Consider the following 18,354-nt stretch of genomic DNA (forward strand, 5'->3'; position numbering starts at 1 on the left):
CTGGCTTAAGGAATCACTCGCGTTCAGTTTTGATCTCACAGGACCAGAAACTCCCAACACTTCCAGACGAGCAAACCTTCTCCCACAGATACTCACCCTTACCTTTACTTTCTTAACTCGTGTTCTCCCTGTAGCTCAAACAGTCGAGCGCTGGCGACGCCAAGCTCATGGGTTCGATTCCCAGGGAAAGCAAGAACGGATATATGCAAGAATATAATGAGTAGCTTGAAATGTAATGTAAGTCGCTATGGATGTAAAGTACTACACCACCTCTGAACTGTGCAAGATCACTGATGTGGAGAGCAGGCAGTGTAACACTGGTGTGTGTGCCGTTGGCCCTGATGTTATCTCGGTTCTTGACCCTCTCAGTGGTCTCCAGAGTGTGTGTGTGTGTGTGTGTGTGTGTGTCAGTCAAACACAGTCTCTGCTGCTTAATCTCAGTCGACTACAGCTTTGATCGCAGGAATACATTACAGGTTACTATATATTCACATAGAAAACTGATGATTTACATCGTAATAATATTTCTCTGTTTTACTGTATGTTTTTTTTTATCTAATAAATGCAGCCTTGGTGAGCATAAGAGACTTCTTTCAAAAACATTCGAAACGAATCGTAATTATTCCCAGCTTTTGTCTGATAGTGTAACTCCACATCCACTTTCTGTGTTGTCCAGTCCGCTGTGGAGGAACACTAACTGTATGTCTGATCATAGTTCACTGTCAGCGGAGGTGATCATCATAATCTCTAACGGCTGTTTATCTGTGAATGATTGATCAGGGCTTTTCCTGCCGGACTGGACTGACTGGGAGAGGTCATTCACTTCATAACGCTTGTTGTGGCAAAAATTCATCAAACAAACATCACTGCGTAAGGGAGACTCAGAGTCAAATTATAAAATTAAAGTATTTATTCTTGCAAGAAGGAGCAGTCTAATACACAGCTGTTACCCTGTGCAGAAGAGTGACACACCCCCAGACAGACTGAACCAGCTTTTTATCCTAATCTTCAAGGCCTTCTCCGCAGAGCCTTCCCCCCACAGTAGATTTCCATTCAGTAATTTTCCATAGACAAGGAAGCCATAACACTAGTTTCGATTCGTCACTAGAGCCAACTCCTAAGCCCCCCCTGCATCAAATGGCCTTCTGACATCTAGGTCAGAGGTCCTCGTTCGTCTGTTCTCTGGAGTGTCTCTCCCTTCTGCCTCCCCAGGTACATAAACAGAATCTTCTCACACTAACAAGTGAGAGACACACATGTGACATTCTTTGAATCATCTATATTTTACTAAAGACAATGAATATCATAAAATAGCCACCACAACTCCTCACTTTTTATCATTATTAATCAAACATAATAATAATAATAACAACAATAATAAATGCAAGTTCAAGTCATTACATCACATCATAAAAATCAGTCTCCTTGAACCTGTGAAGAAAAAGTTTAGAATGAAGAAACATAAGGCTGTTTTTTGTGGGGGAAAGCCCCATTAATTATTTAGCAAGCAAGTAAACAATTTACTAATGCCGGGCTCACTACCGCAGTCACACTAGTAAGGAAAAAGATTATAGCACAGTAGGAAAACAAACAGATAATAAATAAATAAAAAAATAAAAAATAAAAAAATAAAAAAAATCCCTCAGTTTCAAACCCTGTCCTTGTACGCCATCTCGTAACACGGATGACTGCTACTTTTAACTCTCTTTACATATCAATCGTTCTCAGAAAGAAAAAGAAAACATCAACACATTTAACTGTAATCTCTACTTGAATCATCTGCATAATTTTGTTCATCATCATCATCATCATCCAGATAGACTGTCATTTTCAATTGAACAGACATTCCAGTTTTCTCATATTCACCCATGAATAACAAAATTATCAGCATAACACATACAATCATAACTCCTACACAGTCAACATTTTCCCCATATTTTGTTATTTTACTTTTAATTCAATCAGGCAGTGGTTCTACTTGATAAGCTTCAATAATAATCCCTATAATTTAAATTAATTAATGGATCTTCTCTTCCTGGAAACATTTGCCTTAAATATTTTCTAATTAATCAGTAACCAATCAAATCATTTGTCATATACCAATATCAATACTAAGCTCAAATAAAGTCCTCAAAATCATCCCAAAACCACATTCTTAATTCATTAGTTGGTCCACATCCTCCTCCAGGCGTGTTGGTGTAGGCCTGTGGAATTTTCAAAAATCATTATTTTCCATTTCATTTTCAATTATCATTAGACATTTCTTGCTTATTAGAGTCAGAGTCCTTTTCCCCTGAAAAACACATATCGTTCACAAGTCAGTATTCATACATTTGGAAAAACAGAATCAGTTCAGCTTGATGCAATCCTCCTGACATTCTGCAAAAGGAAAATTTTAGGTTAAGGTGTAGCACCTTTCTGCCACAATAATAACAATCAGGCCAGGACAGTTAGCAAAATTCATCCATAGCCATTATTCAACACATTTTGCCCTGTCTCCCAATTCTGCATGCTCTCTGTAAAGCAAAACAAATTTCGAGGTTATCATCAGATAGTAAAGTACGTATTTTCTTTTGTCTACTATTCTGCCACGGCCTTCGATGCCCTTGGAAACGTCCTGTTGAAACAATTTTGTTAGGCAGAAGAATGGCTTCTTTCAGGGCTTTTACCCAATTACCCCTAGTGTTCTCCCAACATTTATTCCTAATAAAACATAAAGCATCCCCCTTTTGATGGTCGACACAACTCGATCATCAATTTAACATAACATTTAACATAGTGTCTTCAGACAAATTTCCTCCAGACATCTTTCTCTGTCTCTGAAACTTAAAGCCACAATCTCATTTTCTTATCGAAGTATTTGAAGGGCAACAGCCCATCTCACAGCGTATCCTGCTTTTTTCCAGGCCTGTTGTTTGGTCTCTCAACTCAGTCCTCTTCAACCATTTTAAAGTCATCAATAGTTTATCAGGTCAGGTCGTGCTGTACAGACTTGGTCAATGTCAGTCAAAAAAAAACAGATTCACTCAGATTCACTCAGCATTTGCCTTCTTTACAATTTGTCACTTGCCTTAACACATCTGTAATGAAAAAACACTCTCCAGAGGTTAAAGACACAATATACTCACTATTCAGGCGGAATAGCTGCCCTAAACTAACACAAGACATAAAGTGCTGTCCCCATCACACACACTTATGCTAGACACACATATGTTAACTGCTCATTTACAATGTTCGCTTTTTTTTTATTTTTATATTAACTCTAAAAGTATAATATTTAAGGTTTAAATAAGATTTAAACTTCACATCTTTCTGTAGCTTTTATATAATTTTACATGGCCTCTAAAACCGTTTCAAATGTTCTATCTGTTCATTATTCATTTTTTCTTTAGAAAAGTCAACTGGGTTGTTTTGGTTTATTATCATTATTTTGTTTAAGCTTGCCTTACCAGGCCTGATAACAGAAAGACAAACAGCGTCCCAATCCCTTCCTCCACTCAGCAGTCTCTCTTACACAAATAATCTTTTCAAACAGCCTCCTAAGACTGAAACTTAATTAATCATAGAACCCTTAATAGTTCATAAATGTTAATATACAAATGTTTAACTCAAATTAGAACCATTACAATAATCTAAAATACATTATGCTCTGAGTATTTATAAGGTTATCTTTAGTTTGAATACTTGTATAAATTCTCAATTCACCTTTGTTATCCAAACTCTACAAAAACTGTCTTAATCTTTAACTATCACCATGTCTAACCTTCAGGAGATAAAACCATCCTATAGACATATTAGTTCAAAATCAACTTCTTTAATTTTCCTTGCCCATAAGGCAACCAACATGTTCCTGATATAAATTAATAAGTTATGTTACTGTCTCCCCAACAAATAATGACAATCAGATGGTCCCAGCTGGCTCTTGAAAGCACATTTCCCATCAGCTCTTTATCTATAATTTCCATCAGACTTGTCACAGTTGAAAACAAGCCATACAGTAAATTGCGAGGGGGGGTTTTCTCTGGTGAGTGGTATAGAGGAACTCACATTTTCTCGGTCAAACAATGCTCTGCTGACCCCACAATGCTCTGCTGACCCCGGTGGCCTCTGGTAATCAGCGCTCAACTCTCATACCTTCTCACATATAACACCTCCATCCGGAGATGCAGTGTCCGGGACCCCCTGCGTTAGAATGTCTCCTGGCCAGGAAAATCATCCCGTCTTTGAGTAGCCACGTACCCACTGGTGACCCGCTCGCATCACACAATCAGTTTCTTCAACAGAACTCAGCTGTTTTTTCTGGAGCTTAGGAAAGACACATTCAAGAGTCACCTCACCTCCATCTGGACTGCCTAATATTGTTAAGGGAGACAGGTTAACAACAACAGTATTTAATCACATGTCCGAATCAACAAAATCTCAGTGAACAAAATTCACATCGTCTGTTCAGTGTACATCTATAGCATGGTCATAGGTCCTGTGTCATGGTGAAGGCTAAGATCAGACAAATACATTACTGGTCCTAAAATAACAAAGTACAAAAATGTCACTTCTGTCATTCAGGTCTACATTATTATTTTAAAGACTTCTTTAAAGTCATTCAGTTTTACAATTTAAAATATTTAAGTACTAATTGCCCTCTGAATGGCAATGATTTCCCTTAACATGATTTCTTTTAACATCTCATTATGCTATAATTTTCAACTGAAACACTGTGCTTTACTATAGCTTATTGTCATGACAGGCTAAGATAACAGCCTTCTGACATTGAATGAGAGAGAGACTCTGAGACCTTCAAGACTGGCACACTGTTTCTCATACTAAACATTCTCTACTTTATCTACTTTATCTTTTAATTCTAGCCCAGTTTAAAGGCACCTTTGCTAGAAATTACATACGTTTTCAATATCAAAATAATTTTAAAGTTGTCTTTTGCCCATACATCAGGGAATTTAGACATTAAAAATTTTCCACTCATATGAGTCTGCCACACTGGCAGTTTCAGTCAAGTCCCAAAGCTTATCTTTTGAAACCAAAACATCATCTTCTAGCTCCTTCATGGTCAACACCAAGCTGTTTGTTTAATCAGATCCCTTTCTACAAAATTGTTTTTACATTTAGCAACCCAGTGCTACTGCTTCTGCTTATTTGATCTTAAATACAAATAGTTATTCTATTTCTCAATAACGTTTCATTATAACATCTCAATTTTAGTTGTCAGATTCTCAATTACAATCTGCAAAAAAAAAAAATGTTTAAGCGTTTCATTAAAAGACAATCATCTTTTTAGTTACCTTTACAAATATTTTCCCTATCTGTAATTTTACATTTACTGGTACTTTAGTTATTTTCCTTTTAAAAAGGATTTCCTTACGACTTAAATCTTTCAACTTTCTTTTCTCTTTCAATCTACTTACGACTTCCATCTATCAACTTTCTTTTCTCTTTCATTCACATTCTTAGTTCTTTCTCAGACGAAAACTTTAATATCGTCATTCAAATACTGTTCTACTTTCAAACCCACATTAATCCACGTCACTTTCACATTCCATCAACTTTCTTTTACACCTTTCTGAGTGGTCATTTACAGTTACTGCTAAACGCAGCTGACCACAATTAAAACACTCTCTGTCCCCTTGCCTATAGTTTGATCACCGTGAGCTTTCTAGCAGCTCCAGCTTACTGACACCCTTGAAGCAGTGTGTTCCAATCAGTTTGTAAACACAGCTGATAAGCAGTTCTCTCTATTCTTTGACAGTCCACCAGTGGCGGATTCAGTCACACTAGCCAAATCATAATTTTCATCATTATTGGCAGAACATTAATTTTCTGCACGGAAATGCATAAATTGTTTTAACAAAGTTTTCACAAAGTTTCTGTTTAACTTTAACACTTGTCCAGGGAAATTATCCCCGACCCATAATTTCCTTTATAAAACAGACAATGTCTTTTGCCTTCAATGACTTAATATCAACCAAATATCTGACATTTTACATTATTGAATTTCAAAATCTGTCTTTACATCGCTCTAATTCGGTATTATCATCAACAACAGTGATTACAATAGCAAGTACACATTTATCATCCGGAAGCCGGGCTGAATAAGCACGCGCTGTTGCTGTACTCCCAGCATAGCTGGAGTCTTTAGGTTCAAAAGATAATGGTTGTCAAACCAAAAATAAACATAATTTCACTCTTTATTTTACCACTAAAATATAGAATTGTTCCCCATTTTGCTTAATGAAACATTCATTATCTTAAATCATGTTAATCCCTGTTAATCATACTCAATACCTTATCATTATTATTTTTAATCTGAACCTCACTTTTCATACCATTTCTTAATCTGACTTAACAGCCGTTCATAAATAGTTCCATAACTTTTATCAGAAATGTTATTTTCATAACATTTTCTACAGTTGTTTTCTTCTCAAAATGGTTAGTCTGCACTCTGCAGATTCAACAAGTATTATCATTACTGTCTCTGTCCCACTTACCCTACTTACTGTTTTTACAGAAACCAAAATATCATATTACTCAAATCTCATCTAATGTCATGCATCCATCTAATGGATGAAAAATAAAAACACTTTTATCAGTTATATTCAATCTTACTATATGGCAATACATTCTAGCCAACAACTCATTGTCTTTTCACACTTTTACACACGTTGAACGCAGACACAACAACCTTTCTGTTTCTCACTGCCCTGTTCAACTGATTCCCGCACCATCTTGTGGCGCTCAATATCATACATTTCTGCCCTTTATTTCTATCTCATTTGACAAAACACCGGTGTACCAAATTTCGCAAGCTTGCTTTTGAGACTTCGCCATATTGACCGCTTATCTGCTTTCTGTGGATTTCTCTTTTACGCGCGTTCTCTTTATTTGTCAAGCGTCCCCGACAAACCCGACCTTTCTTTTAACCCAGTCGGACGGGTTACACTATTAGTGTCCTCCTAATTACGGTTTACCAAAAAATCTGTTACGACTTTCTTGGCTCCCCCTAATTAGCCTCAGCACCCAAAAATACTTTGCTCCGTGGTGGAACAATTAATTTCCAGGTACCTATCTGTATGAAATGTCTTGGTCTGTCACAGTTCTCAATTAATTCCAGATTATTTATCTGCTTGAAATATCTTGTTCTGTCACAGACCTCAATTAATTTCAGATTATTTTCCTCGTATCTGTTTGAAATATCTTGATCTGTACGTAGATCTCAATTAATTTCAGATTACGTACCACAGAAAACAGTTCTCAGCCAATATGGTTCAATTTCACTCTTCCCCCAATTAAACTTAATTGAATTATACCTTACCCAGAGATATTTGTTCGGAGCCACCTGAGTTCTTTGATTCCAGTGGTCGATCCCCCCGGGGCTCTGACATCGGCCGGCCTCTCTCTCTCAAGTTTACGAGGTAGAGCTGGAACTTACTCAGTCCAGGTGGCCAAACACCGTCCGATCTCAGGTCCAGGAGGCATCGTCCAAGGAATCTCACTTCTGACACCAAATTGTTGTGGCAAAAATTCATCAAACAAACATCACTGCGTAAGGGAGACTCAGAGTCAAATTATAAAATTAAAGTATTTATTCTTGCAAGAAGGAGCAGTCTAATACACAGCTGTTACCCTGTGCAGAAGAGTGACACACCCCCAGACAGACTGAACCAGCTTTTTATCCTAATCTTCAAGGCCTTCTCCGCAGAGCCTTCCCCCCACAGTAGATTTCCATTCAGTAATTTTCCATAGACAAGGAAGCCATAACACTAGTTTCGATTCGTCACTAGAGCCAACTCCTAAGCCCTCCTTCACCAAATGGCCTTCTGACATCTAGGTCAGAGGTCCTTGTTCGTCTGTTCTCTGGAGTGTCTCTCCCTTCTGCCTCCCCAGGTACATAAACAGAATCTTCTCACACTAACAAGTGAGAGTCACACATGTGACATTCTTTGAATCATCTATATTTTACTAAAGACAATGAATATCATAAAATAGCCACCACACGCTTTACAGTGTCGAATGATAGAAAGAGAAACATAACATATGTGAAGTTAGTCTGGATGGTGTAGGTCACAAATGGACACACTCTTTTGTTTTCAGTGAGGCTTTATATATATATATTATAAGCTAATGTGAATGTTCCCATGCGCTGACTTCAGTTTAGTCGGTTTTAATCACTGTTTGTCTTCTGGCTCATTTTATTAACGGCCTTCTGTTGAGTGAGAAGTACAACATGATGAAAATGGCATGCAAATAGTTTAGTATGTCACACTGGAGGATATTTTAAGGTATTATTAAGCTATTTTGACACTGTTTCCAGTGGTTACATTTACATTTTATTCATTGCTTTTATCCAAAGCAGCCTAAAATGAGGAACATCACGAGAATAAGACAAAACTATATCTGCAGTCTGTAAAGTGTGAGCTATACACCAGCGTACTGTAGAAATAGTGGATTAGTGAAGGGCTTGAGCTTCAGGGGAAAGTTATTACAAGTTAATAAGCACATTTGCCATTATCATGTCTTTCTGTTATGTGGAGGCGTCACACCCCAAGAACTATACATTTGAATTAATATTAGTAATAGGTTTCCTGAGCTTTAACATGTCTTAATTTCTCCTGTTAGGATCATTTTCAGGGAGTCCCAATAGATTGTTCAATCACAAGTGAATTTTCACTCCACGTGCCTAATGATAATTACTTGTATAATAATAGTTATTGAGTCATACCCTAATTAGCTAATTAGATCACACAAATACTGTTTAAATAAAACATGTCAATCACACTACAGCAGATTTGACTGACAGATGATCTGTGATACGCTGATATAATATTGTGCTTGAATGGCCTGTAATCGAGAGAGAAACACATTTCCTGACGGGATATGTTTCTGAGGAATATTCCTCTGTCTCTCATACTAATGTCTCGCTGTGAACATTACTGCTCATTTAAAAGTGTGTTTGTGTCGAGTCTTCAGACCGTGGGTTGCGTGCGTGTTCTGCCGCCGGTGAGAGAAGAATCATGTCAAGGATTTCTGTGCAACACGCAGCTTTATTCATGAAGTCTCGTCTCCCTCAGCGTTAAATGTTAATCAGTGTTTTGCATATTCGAACTGCGCTGTGGATTCAGCTCGGGGAGTTTCCATGTTCAGGACAGTCAAAGCTGTGCCTCATCGAGCTTCTGAACGCCTGTGCCGTAGACCTCTTCTGATACGGTGTGTTTCTGAGGACTAGAGCGAGTGCAGGAGTGTGTTATAGTGTGTGTGATGTGGGTCAGGGTGAGATAAGAAGCAGAGGAACTGGTTCAGGGACTAATTTTATCACTTCAGGTCTTTGTCTTTATTAGAACAGTTACAATAGCGAACCGCATAAAGTGTTTTCTTAAACATACAAACAGGTGTCTCTTCTCAAAGCACACAACAGCTGTGACTCAGTGTGTGTGTGTGTGTGTGTGTGTGTGTGAGCGAGAGCTTACCATGGCTTGAACAATGACAGCTGAAAATGGAGAGAATGTGCACCCTTGCCCTTCCCTTCGTACCCAGAGAAAAGCTCATAAACTAGCCGACTAGCACACCTCTACAGACTGGTGATGTAGCCTGTGCCTAAAACTACTATATCTCAGGGGTTTTCATTCTTTTAACTTTTTATTTATTTTTTTGTGAAATGTCAGTAAAGGGGTGATTTCTACCATTCAAATAGTTGTTTGGAGCCAAGTAGATTTACAATGTTTAATTAAAGAAGCACATTAAACAAGAAATAAAACATAATCTCATATAAATAACCAAGGCATGTTTTTCGTACTGTAGTGTTTAATACGGCACATATTTGTACACATTCATATATACCAATTAATAGTAAACAGCAGTAATAATTACATGCATATACTCAATTTCAGAAGTTTAGTCAGTAAGATTTTTTTTTAATGTTTTTGAAAGAAGTCTCTTCTGCTCATTTATATTTGATCAAAAATACTGTAACAGTGAAATATTATTATAATGTAAATCTGCTGTTTTCTATGTGAATATATAGTAAAGTGTAATTTATTCCTGTGGTCAAAGCTGAATGTTCAGCATCATTTCTCCAGTCTTCAGTGTCACATGATCCTTCAGAAATCAGTATAATATGAGGATCTGATGCTCAAGAAACATTTATGATTATTAACAATATTGAACAGTTGTGCTGCTTCATATTTCTGAGGAAACGGTCATATTTTTTTCAGGATTTTTTGTGAATAGAAAGTTCAAAAGAACAGCATTTATTGGAAATATAATATTTAGTGACATAATAAATGTCTTTACTGTCACTTTTGATCAGTTTATTGCAAGCATGATGAATACAAGTATTAATTTCTTTAATAAAAATGCAGTGTGGGGACTTTAGTAATGATTTTGAGTGATGCTCAAATGAACCTCTAGCTCCTTTCACACGTACAGTCTCCACCAAAAATACTGGTAAATAGTTCTGGCAATTTTCCGGCATTAAAACATCATTATTGTTTTTAAATTCATGTGCCTCAAAATCATTCATCAAAATAAGCTCTCCTCCATCTTGCATCGTCATCTGGGGAGTATTTCTAGTGTGAGAAGCGTTTCCCTCAGATATACGTCACAATAGGGAAGTAAAGACGACCACTGCTGTCGTGTAATTCCCTCTTTAAAACGTTGCTTGGATTGCTTGAACAATGGTCTGAGGTGGGACTATCTGACCAATGGCACAGTTGAGGGCAGGGAAATGTTTCTGTAAATGTATAGCTGTATTTGTGTGGCTTCTTCTGTCTTCATCCCCCTTTCCTCTCTCCGCAGATCTGCAGCTCAAGCTGACCCTCACGGCGTCTGTGAACCCCCAGTCCTCCGGTGAACCCACTGAACTGCTCTGTCAGGTGCTCGACCTCCTCCACCTTCAAGATGGCCGCCTGGCCGTGACCTGGTCTTACTCCGCAAACACGCCAGGAGACGTATCCCAGAAGAAGATCACAATAGCCTCCCTGAATGAGGAAGGAGCTCTGATCCCTGGCGGCGAGTACCGGCCGAGGCTGGACAGCGGGGAGATAGCGGTGACCAGGAAAGAGTCTAACGTCTTCGCTCTGCGACTGCTGCAGACTCTAGACGAGGACATGGGCTCGTATTCCTGCGCCGTGAGCACGTGGATGCCCGTCCGGCAAGCGGGATGGGAAAAGGCGAAGGAGGTCCAGTCCACTCCTGTTTCTGTTCAATGGACACCGCAGAGTAAGCACTAAATCCCTTCCTTTCATTGTCTATTACATAGCTACAATATATCACAATACAAACATGCAACAATATGGTGGACAGTGACGATCTGTATTGTGTAGTTCACCCAAAATGAAAAGTTCTGTGTGAGGAAATAAATTAGTTTTAGTGCCAGTACTACATTAAACTGCTATATATAATGTTGACTATAATAATGCAATATTTGTGGGTCCTGATAATGCCGAATATCTGATGTTACTTTCCAGTAAAAAGTGGCCTACATTATTTTAAATATATCTAGTCAGTGAAAGAGCACAAGCATATTCATCTACAATAATTATGTATTTTCAGCTTCAGAATCATGAATATTGTTATTCTGGTGTCTGGTCAATATTGTTATTCAGTGGAAATGAATAGTCTTGGACTTGTGCTGGAAACCCAATGAACAGTCATTTCCACTCCCACAATGTAAAACCAAATTTACCATTTTAATCAATGTACATTTTTTGTTAATCTTTTATCATATGTCTTGGAGCATCGCAATAATATCGTATCATGATATGTATCGAATCGTGACATTACACACCCTATTACATCTAATCTGATAAAGTTGGCCATGAAACATGTCTTTAGCCAGAAATATACTGTGAATGTGTTTAGCCCAGCCTGTCCGATCAGGATCTTCAGGATTTGTACCCGATGAGCTAAGAGCGTCTGGCCATTGCTCCGCTTATAGCGCTGTTAAAAGCATCAAAGCTCTGTGTTTGAAAGTCTCCACTGTCTCTCATTTATCAGCGCTCAATGAGGGATTAGAGTAAATGAGTTGAATTGTGTCAGTGATGGCGTCTTCTCTGTGAAGACAGAGTTAGCACACAATGGCCGCTCTGTCTGGGACTGGACGCTTTCCACGGCATTTTCACTGATGCTGTGCTCTGAAACTATATCTGATGATGACAACATGTGCGGTTCTGATGCTTGTGAGGTGGAGAGCACCTGTAAGGTGTGATGGCGTCTGTTAGTATTCTTTGTGTATCATTTCTGGAAGAGCCGTATGGCAAAAAGTTGAGAAATTTGGTACACCGATTGAAAGTCTAAACATTCCTTATGGCGATTTTGGGATCTCTCTTAAATCCACTAGCGCCACCAACAGCCCATTCCCTATGAACTTGCTATGGTAATTTTTTGGTGCTATTCCTATGATGATTTGGTGCTTCGGATGATCTTCAGTTGAAGCGTCTTACATTTCTGAAGGGTTTCCAATCGGTCTCTGTCAAATTTGAGTGGTTTGCAGTGGGACCCGGAGAAGACACTGATGTGTGCGAGGGAAGTGGGATACAGAAGTAAATTGAAAGGTGCTCAAATTAATTTAGTTTTTAAGGTGCAGAATGTTATATGCTTTATTCGTCCATTGCACACAGAAAAAGCAGTTTACACGTTTGACATTTTCAATGTTTTTCGATTGCAAGCATCCGTGAGTTAAAGTACCGGCTTGCTGTGACGTAACATGCAGCAATGTGAGGTCTGTGTGTTGGGGAATCAGAGAAGTAGCCCATGACACCACAGGGAGACTGAATCTAAAGCTCAGGACACACCAGGCCGACCGTGGCTGTGTCTTGGCCGAAGAGCTGCGCTTGAACACACTGAAAGGACTAAAGGTGATTGTCACCTAGCACAAATGTTCTGCGCCTGCGTGGAAGTCTGTATCAATAGTCTATTTCTGTCATTCAAAAATGGAAAACGAAACTAGGACTGTAGATATACACGCTGTAAACAAAGCAGTGCTTGCTTTCCCTTTCTTCACTCCAGTCGGCTCATGTTATTATGAAAATATTAAAATGCTCAGCTAAGATGAAAAGTATAACCGCCTTCTGTTAGAACGGTCTTTGCTTGCTTTCGCTTTTATTCACGTCCTCTGATTCGATCGCTAAGCTGAACAGCCAATCAGAGCTGTCTCTCTCTCACCGACGACCCGATTCAACAAACATGCTGAGTCGCCCCAGACGCCCCAGACGGCCTAGACGGCGACTCGCAGAGGAAACTAAGAGAGCCTGGCACTGCCTGATGGTCAGCTTGGCGTGTCCCGGCCTTTACAGGATTGGGACGGAAAAATCTGCATAGAAGGGATCGTGACAAAACATATTTTGTGCAAAATCTTGCAGAAAAATCTATTGCACATAGACCTCCCCCTCCGAACAGGCGATTTAAACCAAACGCTGTGTCATTGCCACCGTGTTGTGAGAGTTTGCTGACAGCGTAAAAATAATGTGAGAAAAAGAAAAAAGTATAGTATAGTTGCTGGATTTAAACCGAATTCATTGATTGATTTGTTCAGTTTCCTGTCCGCCATCTTGTTCTTTAGATCTGTTTTGTGGCTCCCTCACCCACTGGTCAAAGTTCAACCTTTGAACTGCTTGGACTGGAATAGGTTCTTGCTATTCGGCTCATGCCAAGCCCACTATTCTTGCTCTCAGATACGAACACACACACACCTGTCTCTTTTAGAAGGGTAGAAACTCTGAGTTTTAAGACTGTGTTTTACAAATGCTTCATGATGTATTCTTGTGTGGTCTTTTCAGCTCCAGTGTTGCGGGTCGCGGCCCATCGTGTGAGAGAAGCGTCGACCGGTGGATCCACGTTTGAGATGACCTGTCAGGTGACGGGGCAGAACCTGAGGAACCCCGGCTACACTGTCCTCATCCGGTTCGAGGAGACCTCGGGAGGCAAGTCCCGGAAGGTGCTGTCGCTCAGCCAGGACTCGGTTCTGCAGTCGGAGGAGTGGAGCGAGCCGAGCCGGGTCGACAGCGTGGTTCTGGAGAAGACCGGGCAGCTCGAGTACCGCTTCCGCTTGTATGGGGTCCAGGTCACGGACCGCGGCTTCTATTACTGCGACGTCACGGCCTGGACTCGGGATCAGAAACAAGACTGGGTCAAAGCCGTCAGCGCCGAGTCCAACAAGATTGAGATTGCCTTTGTACACACAGGTATTACACCGCTAACCAGACTACACTCCGCATACAGTGAGCTTTAGCACTCAGAAGAGGGATGCCTGTAGGTGTGTGTACTGCTGAGGTCATGTTTCACACACACACTAATGCTGTAGTTCCCTCTTCATGTGTGATTCTGGATGACTAGCGCTCTATAGTCTCTCCCTCAGGGCACAGTCCACAGTCGCTCTCTCTTAATCACTTACTCTCTTGTCCATAGGCAGCATTTTAAAACATCTTAGACACTCCTGATGTTAAAGCTTGTTCCAAAAGCTAAAATAAAGCCCAATACTAAGGCAAAGTTGTAAGGCTATCCCATACTGGACAAAACATTATTCCAACATGGCAGAACAAACGAATGAAACGTTGATTATAGAGCGCTGCAGTGATAACATATTTTTGATTCTTGCACTTTTTGTTCATCCTGATAATCTTCTCAAACTAAATAAACTTTTATGGATAAATAAACCGCCATAAGTAAAAAGCTAAATGTAGGATATAAAGGAGCAACACCACGGTCACATTTAGACACCTTTTAAAGGAAAACTCCGGTCAATTTTAACATTGAGCTCAATTTTTAGTAAATTTGGAGTGCTGTCAATACAGAGAACAACGACAAAAATCGGTGTTGCCTACACCGTGTTATCCTCTTTTTAAAATTTGCACCCTATTGACTTGAATGGGGTCTAATTTTAAACCTGCTTTTATTTCTCTTATCATCCTTGATGTGTCATTACAAGTGCCCAGCCATGTGTGAACACGAGTGAATCTGACTGCAGTAGATGTGAAAGATATGAATAAAAATTGTAATGACACATCAAGGATGATAAGAGAAATAAAAGCAGGTTTAAAATTAGACCCCATTCAAGTCAACAGGGTGCAAATTTAAAAAAGAGGATAACACAGTGTAGGCAACACCGATTTTTGTCGTTGTTCTCTGTATTGACAGCACTCCAAATTTACTAAAAATTGAGCTCAATGTTAAAATTGACCAGAGTTCTCCTTTAAGTAAAAGCTTAAAAAAAATGTAGAGTATTTATTAACAATATATTTTGTCACAGAATAAAACGTGAGTGCCAGATCTATGGGTGGGTCTTGACAGCTTGCCCACCCTGTCAGATGCAGGGATATACTGTATTTATTTATTTATTTATTAAAAATGTTTTTATAAAATTAACAATTCTTCAGTAATTATTTAAAATGCGATTTCTTTTGTCATGCATTATAATATCTGGATTACAACTAGCCGCACCCTTTTTATGCTATTATGGCACGTTTCAGAAAGAAACAAGTCTAGACCGAAACGATAGGACGCTGTAAGAACTTGACACTTCTGTCTTCAGAAAAATAACTAACAGATCATTAGAATTACAACAATATTATCAACATGTTAAATTCCAAACCCAACCGACTCCCACTTGTGCAGAATGGACATCATCATACAAGGTAAGCTAGAGGTTTTTAGTCTGGCTCGCCATACCCGTGTGAGCAAGGGGTTTTCTGAAATGTACATAAGCCACATGTGCTGTATTAGCAATGGCAGGACACTGACTCCTCTTGCTGATAGAGTTGTTAGCAGGACTCGGGTTAGATCTCTCTGGCTTTGGTTGTGTATTAATGTTTTCACGTGATCGCACTTGATCGCCAGGTGCAGGTAGAGCTGGTGCTTTAGTGCTTAACGCTGAAGTAGTTTCTGCGACACTAGTGGCATCTTTCAGAGTTACAATAATAAAGCAACCTTGCAAACGGCCTTCCGCGCATCGCAAAGCCTGTCCCGACTCAAACATCACCGCTCGTCGCTCCTGAGCCTGTCCCGACTCAAACATCACCGCTCGTCACTCCTGAGCCTGTCCCGACTCAAACATCACCGCTCGTCACTCCTGAGCCTGTCCCGACTCAAACATCACCGCTCGTCGCTCCTGAGCCTGTCCCGACTCAAACATCACCGCTCGTCGCTCCTGAGCCTGTCCCGACTCAAACATCACCGCTCGTCGCTCCTGAGCCTGTCCCGACTCAAACATCACCGCTCGTCGCTCCTGAGCCTGTCCCGACTCAAACACCACCGCTCGTCACTCCTGAGCCTGTCCCGACTCAAACATCACCGCTCGTCGCTCCTGAGCCTGTCCCGACTCAAACACCACCGCTCGTCACTCCTGAGCCTGTCCCGACTCAAACACCACCGCTCGTCACTCCTGAGCCTGTCCCGACTCAAACATCACCGCTCGTCGCTCCTGAGCCTGTCCCGACTCAAACATCACCGCTCGTCGCTCCTGAGCCTGTCCCGACTCAAACATCACCGCTCGTCACTCCTGAGCCTGTCCCGACTCAAACATCACCGCTCGTCGCTCCTGAGCCTGTCCCGACTCAAACACCACCGCTCGTCACTCCTGAGCCTGTCCCGACTCAAACACCACCGCTCGTCACTCCTGAGCCTGTCCCGACTCAAACACCACCGCTCGTCACTCCTGAGCCTGTCCCGACTCAAACACCACCGCTCGTCACTCCTGAGCCTGTCCCGACTCAAACATCACCGCTCGTCACTCCTGAGCCTGTCCCGACTCAAACATCACCGCTCGTCGCTCCTGAGCCTGTCCCGACTCAAACACCACCGCTCGTCACTCCTGAGCCTGTCCCGACTCAAACACCACCGCTCGTCACTCCTGAGCCTGTCCCGACTCAAACATCACCGCTCGTCACTCCTGAGCCTGTCCCGACTCAAACACCACCGCTCGTCACTCCTGAGCCTGTCCCGACTCAAACATCACCGCTCGTCGCTCCTGAGCCTGTCCCGACTCAAACACCACCGCTCGTCACTCCTGAGCCTGTCCCGACTCAAACACCACCGCTCGTCACTCCTGAGCCTGTCCCGACTCAAACATCACCGCTCGTCGCTCCTGAGCCTGTCCCGACTCAAACATCACCGCTCGTCGCTCCTGAGCCTGTCCCGACTCAAACATCACCGCTCGTCGCTCCTGAGCCTGTCCCGACTCAAACACCACCGCTCGTCGCTCCTGAGCCTGTCCCGACTCAAACATCACCGCTCGTCACTCCTGAGCCTGTCCCGACTCAAACACCACCGCTCGTCACTCCTGAGCCTGTCCCGACTCAAACATCACCGCTCGTCACTCCTGAGCCTGTCCCGACTCAAACACCACCGCTCGTCACTCCTGAGCCTGTCCCGACTCAAACATCACCGCTCGTCACTCCTGAGCCTGTCCCGACTCAAACACCACCGCTCGTCACTCCTGAGCCTGTCCCGACTCAAACATCACCGCTCGTCACTCCTGAGCCTGTCCCGACTCAAACACCACCGCTCGTCACTCCTGAGCCTGTCCCGACTCAAACATCACCGCTCGTCACTCCTGAGCCTGTCCCGACTCAAACACCACCGCTCGTCACTCCTGAGCCTGTCCCGACTCAAACATCACCGCTCGTCACTCCTGAGCCTGTCCCGACTCAAACACCACCGCTCGTCACTCCTGAGCCTGTCCCGACTCAAACACCACCGCTCGTCACTCCTGAGCCTGTCCCGACTCAAACATCACCGCTCGTCACTCCTGAGCCTGTCCCGACTCAAACACCACCGCTCGTCACTCCTGAGCCTGTCCCGACTCAAACACCACCGCTCGTCACTCCTGAGCCTGTCCCGACTCAAACATCACCGCTCGTCACTCCTGAGCCTGTCCCGACTCAAACACCACCGCTCGTCACTCCTGAGCCTGTCCCGACTCAAACATCACCGCTCGTCACTCCTGAGCCTGTCCCGACTCAAACACCACCGCTCGTCGCTCCTGAGCCTGTCCCGACTCAAACATCACCGCTCGTCGCTCCTGAGCCTGTCCCGACTCAAACATCACCGCTCGTCACTCCTGAGCCTGTCCCGACTCAAACATCACCGCTCGTCGCTCCTGAGCCTGTCCCGACTCAAACATCACCGCTCGTCACTCCTGAGCCTGTCCCGACTCAAACACCACCGCTCGTCACTCCTGAGCCTGTCCCGACTCAAACATCACCGCTCGTCACTCCTGAGCCTGTCCCGACTCAAACACCACCGCTCGTCACTCCTGAGCCTGTCCCGACTCAAACATCACCGCTCGTCGCTCCTGAGCCTGTCCCGACTCAAACATCACCGCTCGTCACTCCTGAGCCTGTCCCGACTCAAACA

The 18,354-nt window shown here is 42.1% G+C and overlaps 1 protein-coding gene across 1 annotated transcript in view; it reads left to right on the plus strand.

The window, feature by feature from the left end:
* The window catches only part of ptgfrna (prostaglandin F2 receptor inhibitor a), a 101,485-nt gene that overhangs the window by 67,760 nt on the left and 15,371 nt on the right, over positions 1–18,354 (plus strand). The window contains exons 6-7 of the mRNA XM_079617570.1: positions 10,801–11,223; positions 13,782–14,186. Of these exons, the coding sequence (XP_079473696.1) occupies positions 10,801–11,223; positions 13,782–14,186 (828 nt within the window). The remainder of the gene's footprint in view (positions 1–10,800; positions 11,224–13,781; positions 14,187–18,354) is intronic.

The sequence above is a fragment of the Phoxinus phoxinus genome (genome assembly GCF_949152265.1).
Source record: "Phoxinus phoxinus genome assembly, chromosome: 7".
Taxonomy (NCBI): Eukaryota; Metazoa; Chordata; class Actinopteri; order Cypriniformes; family Leuciscidae; genus Phoxinus; species Phoxinus phoxinus.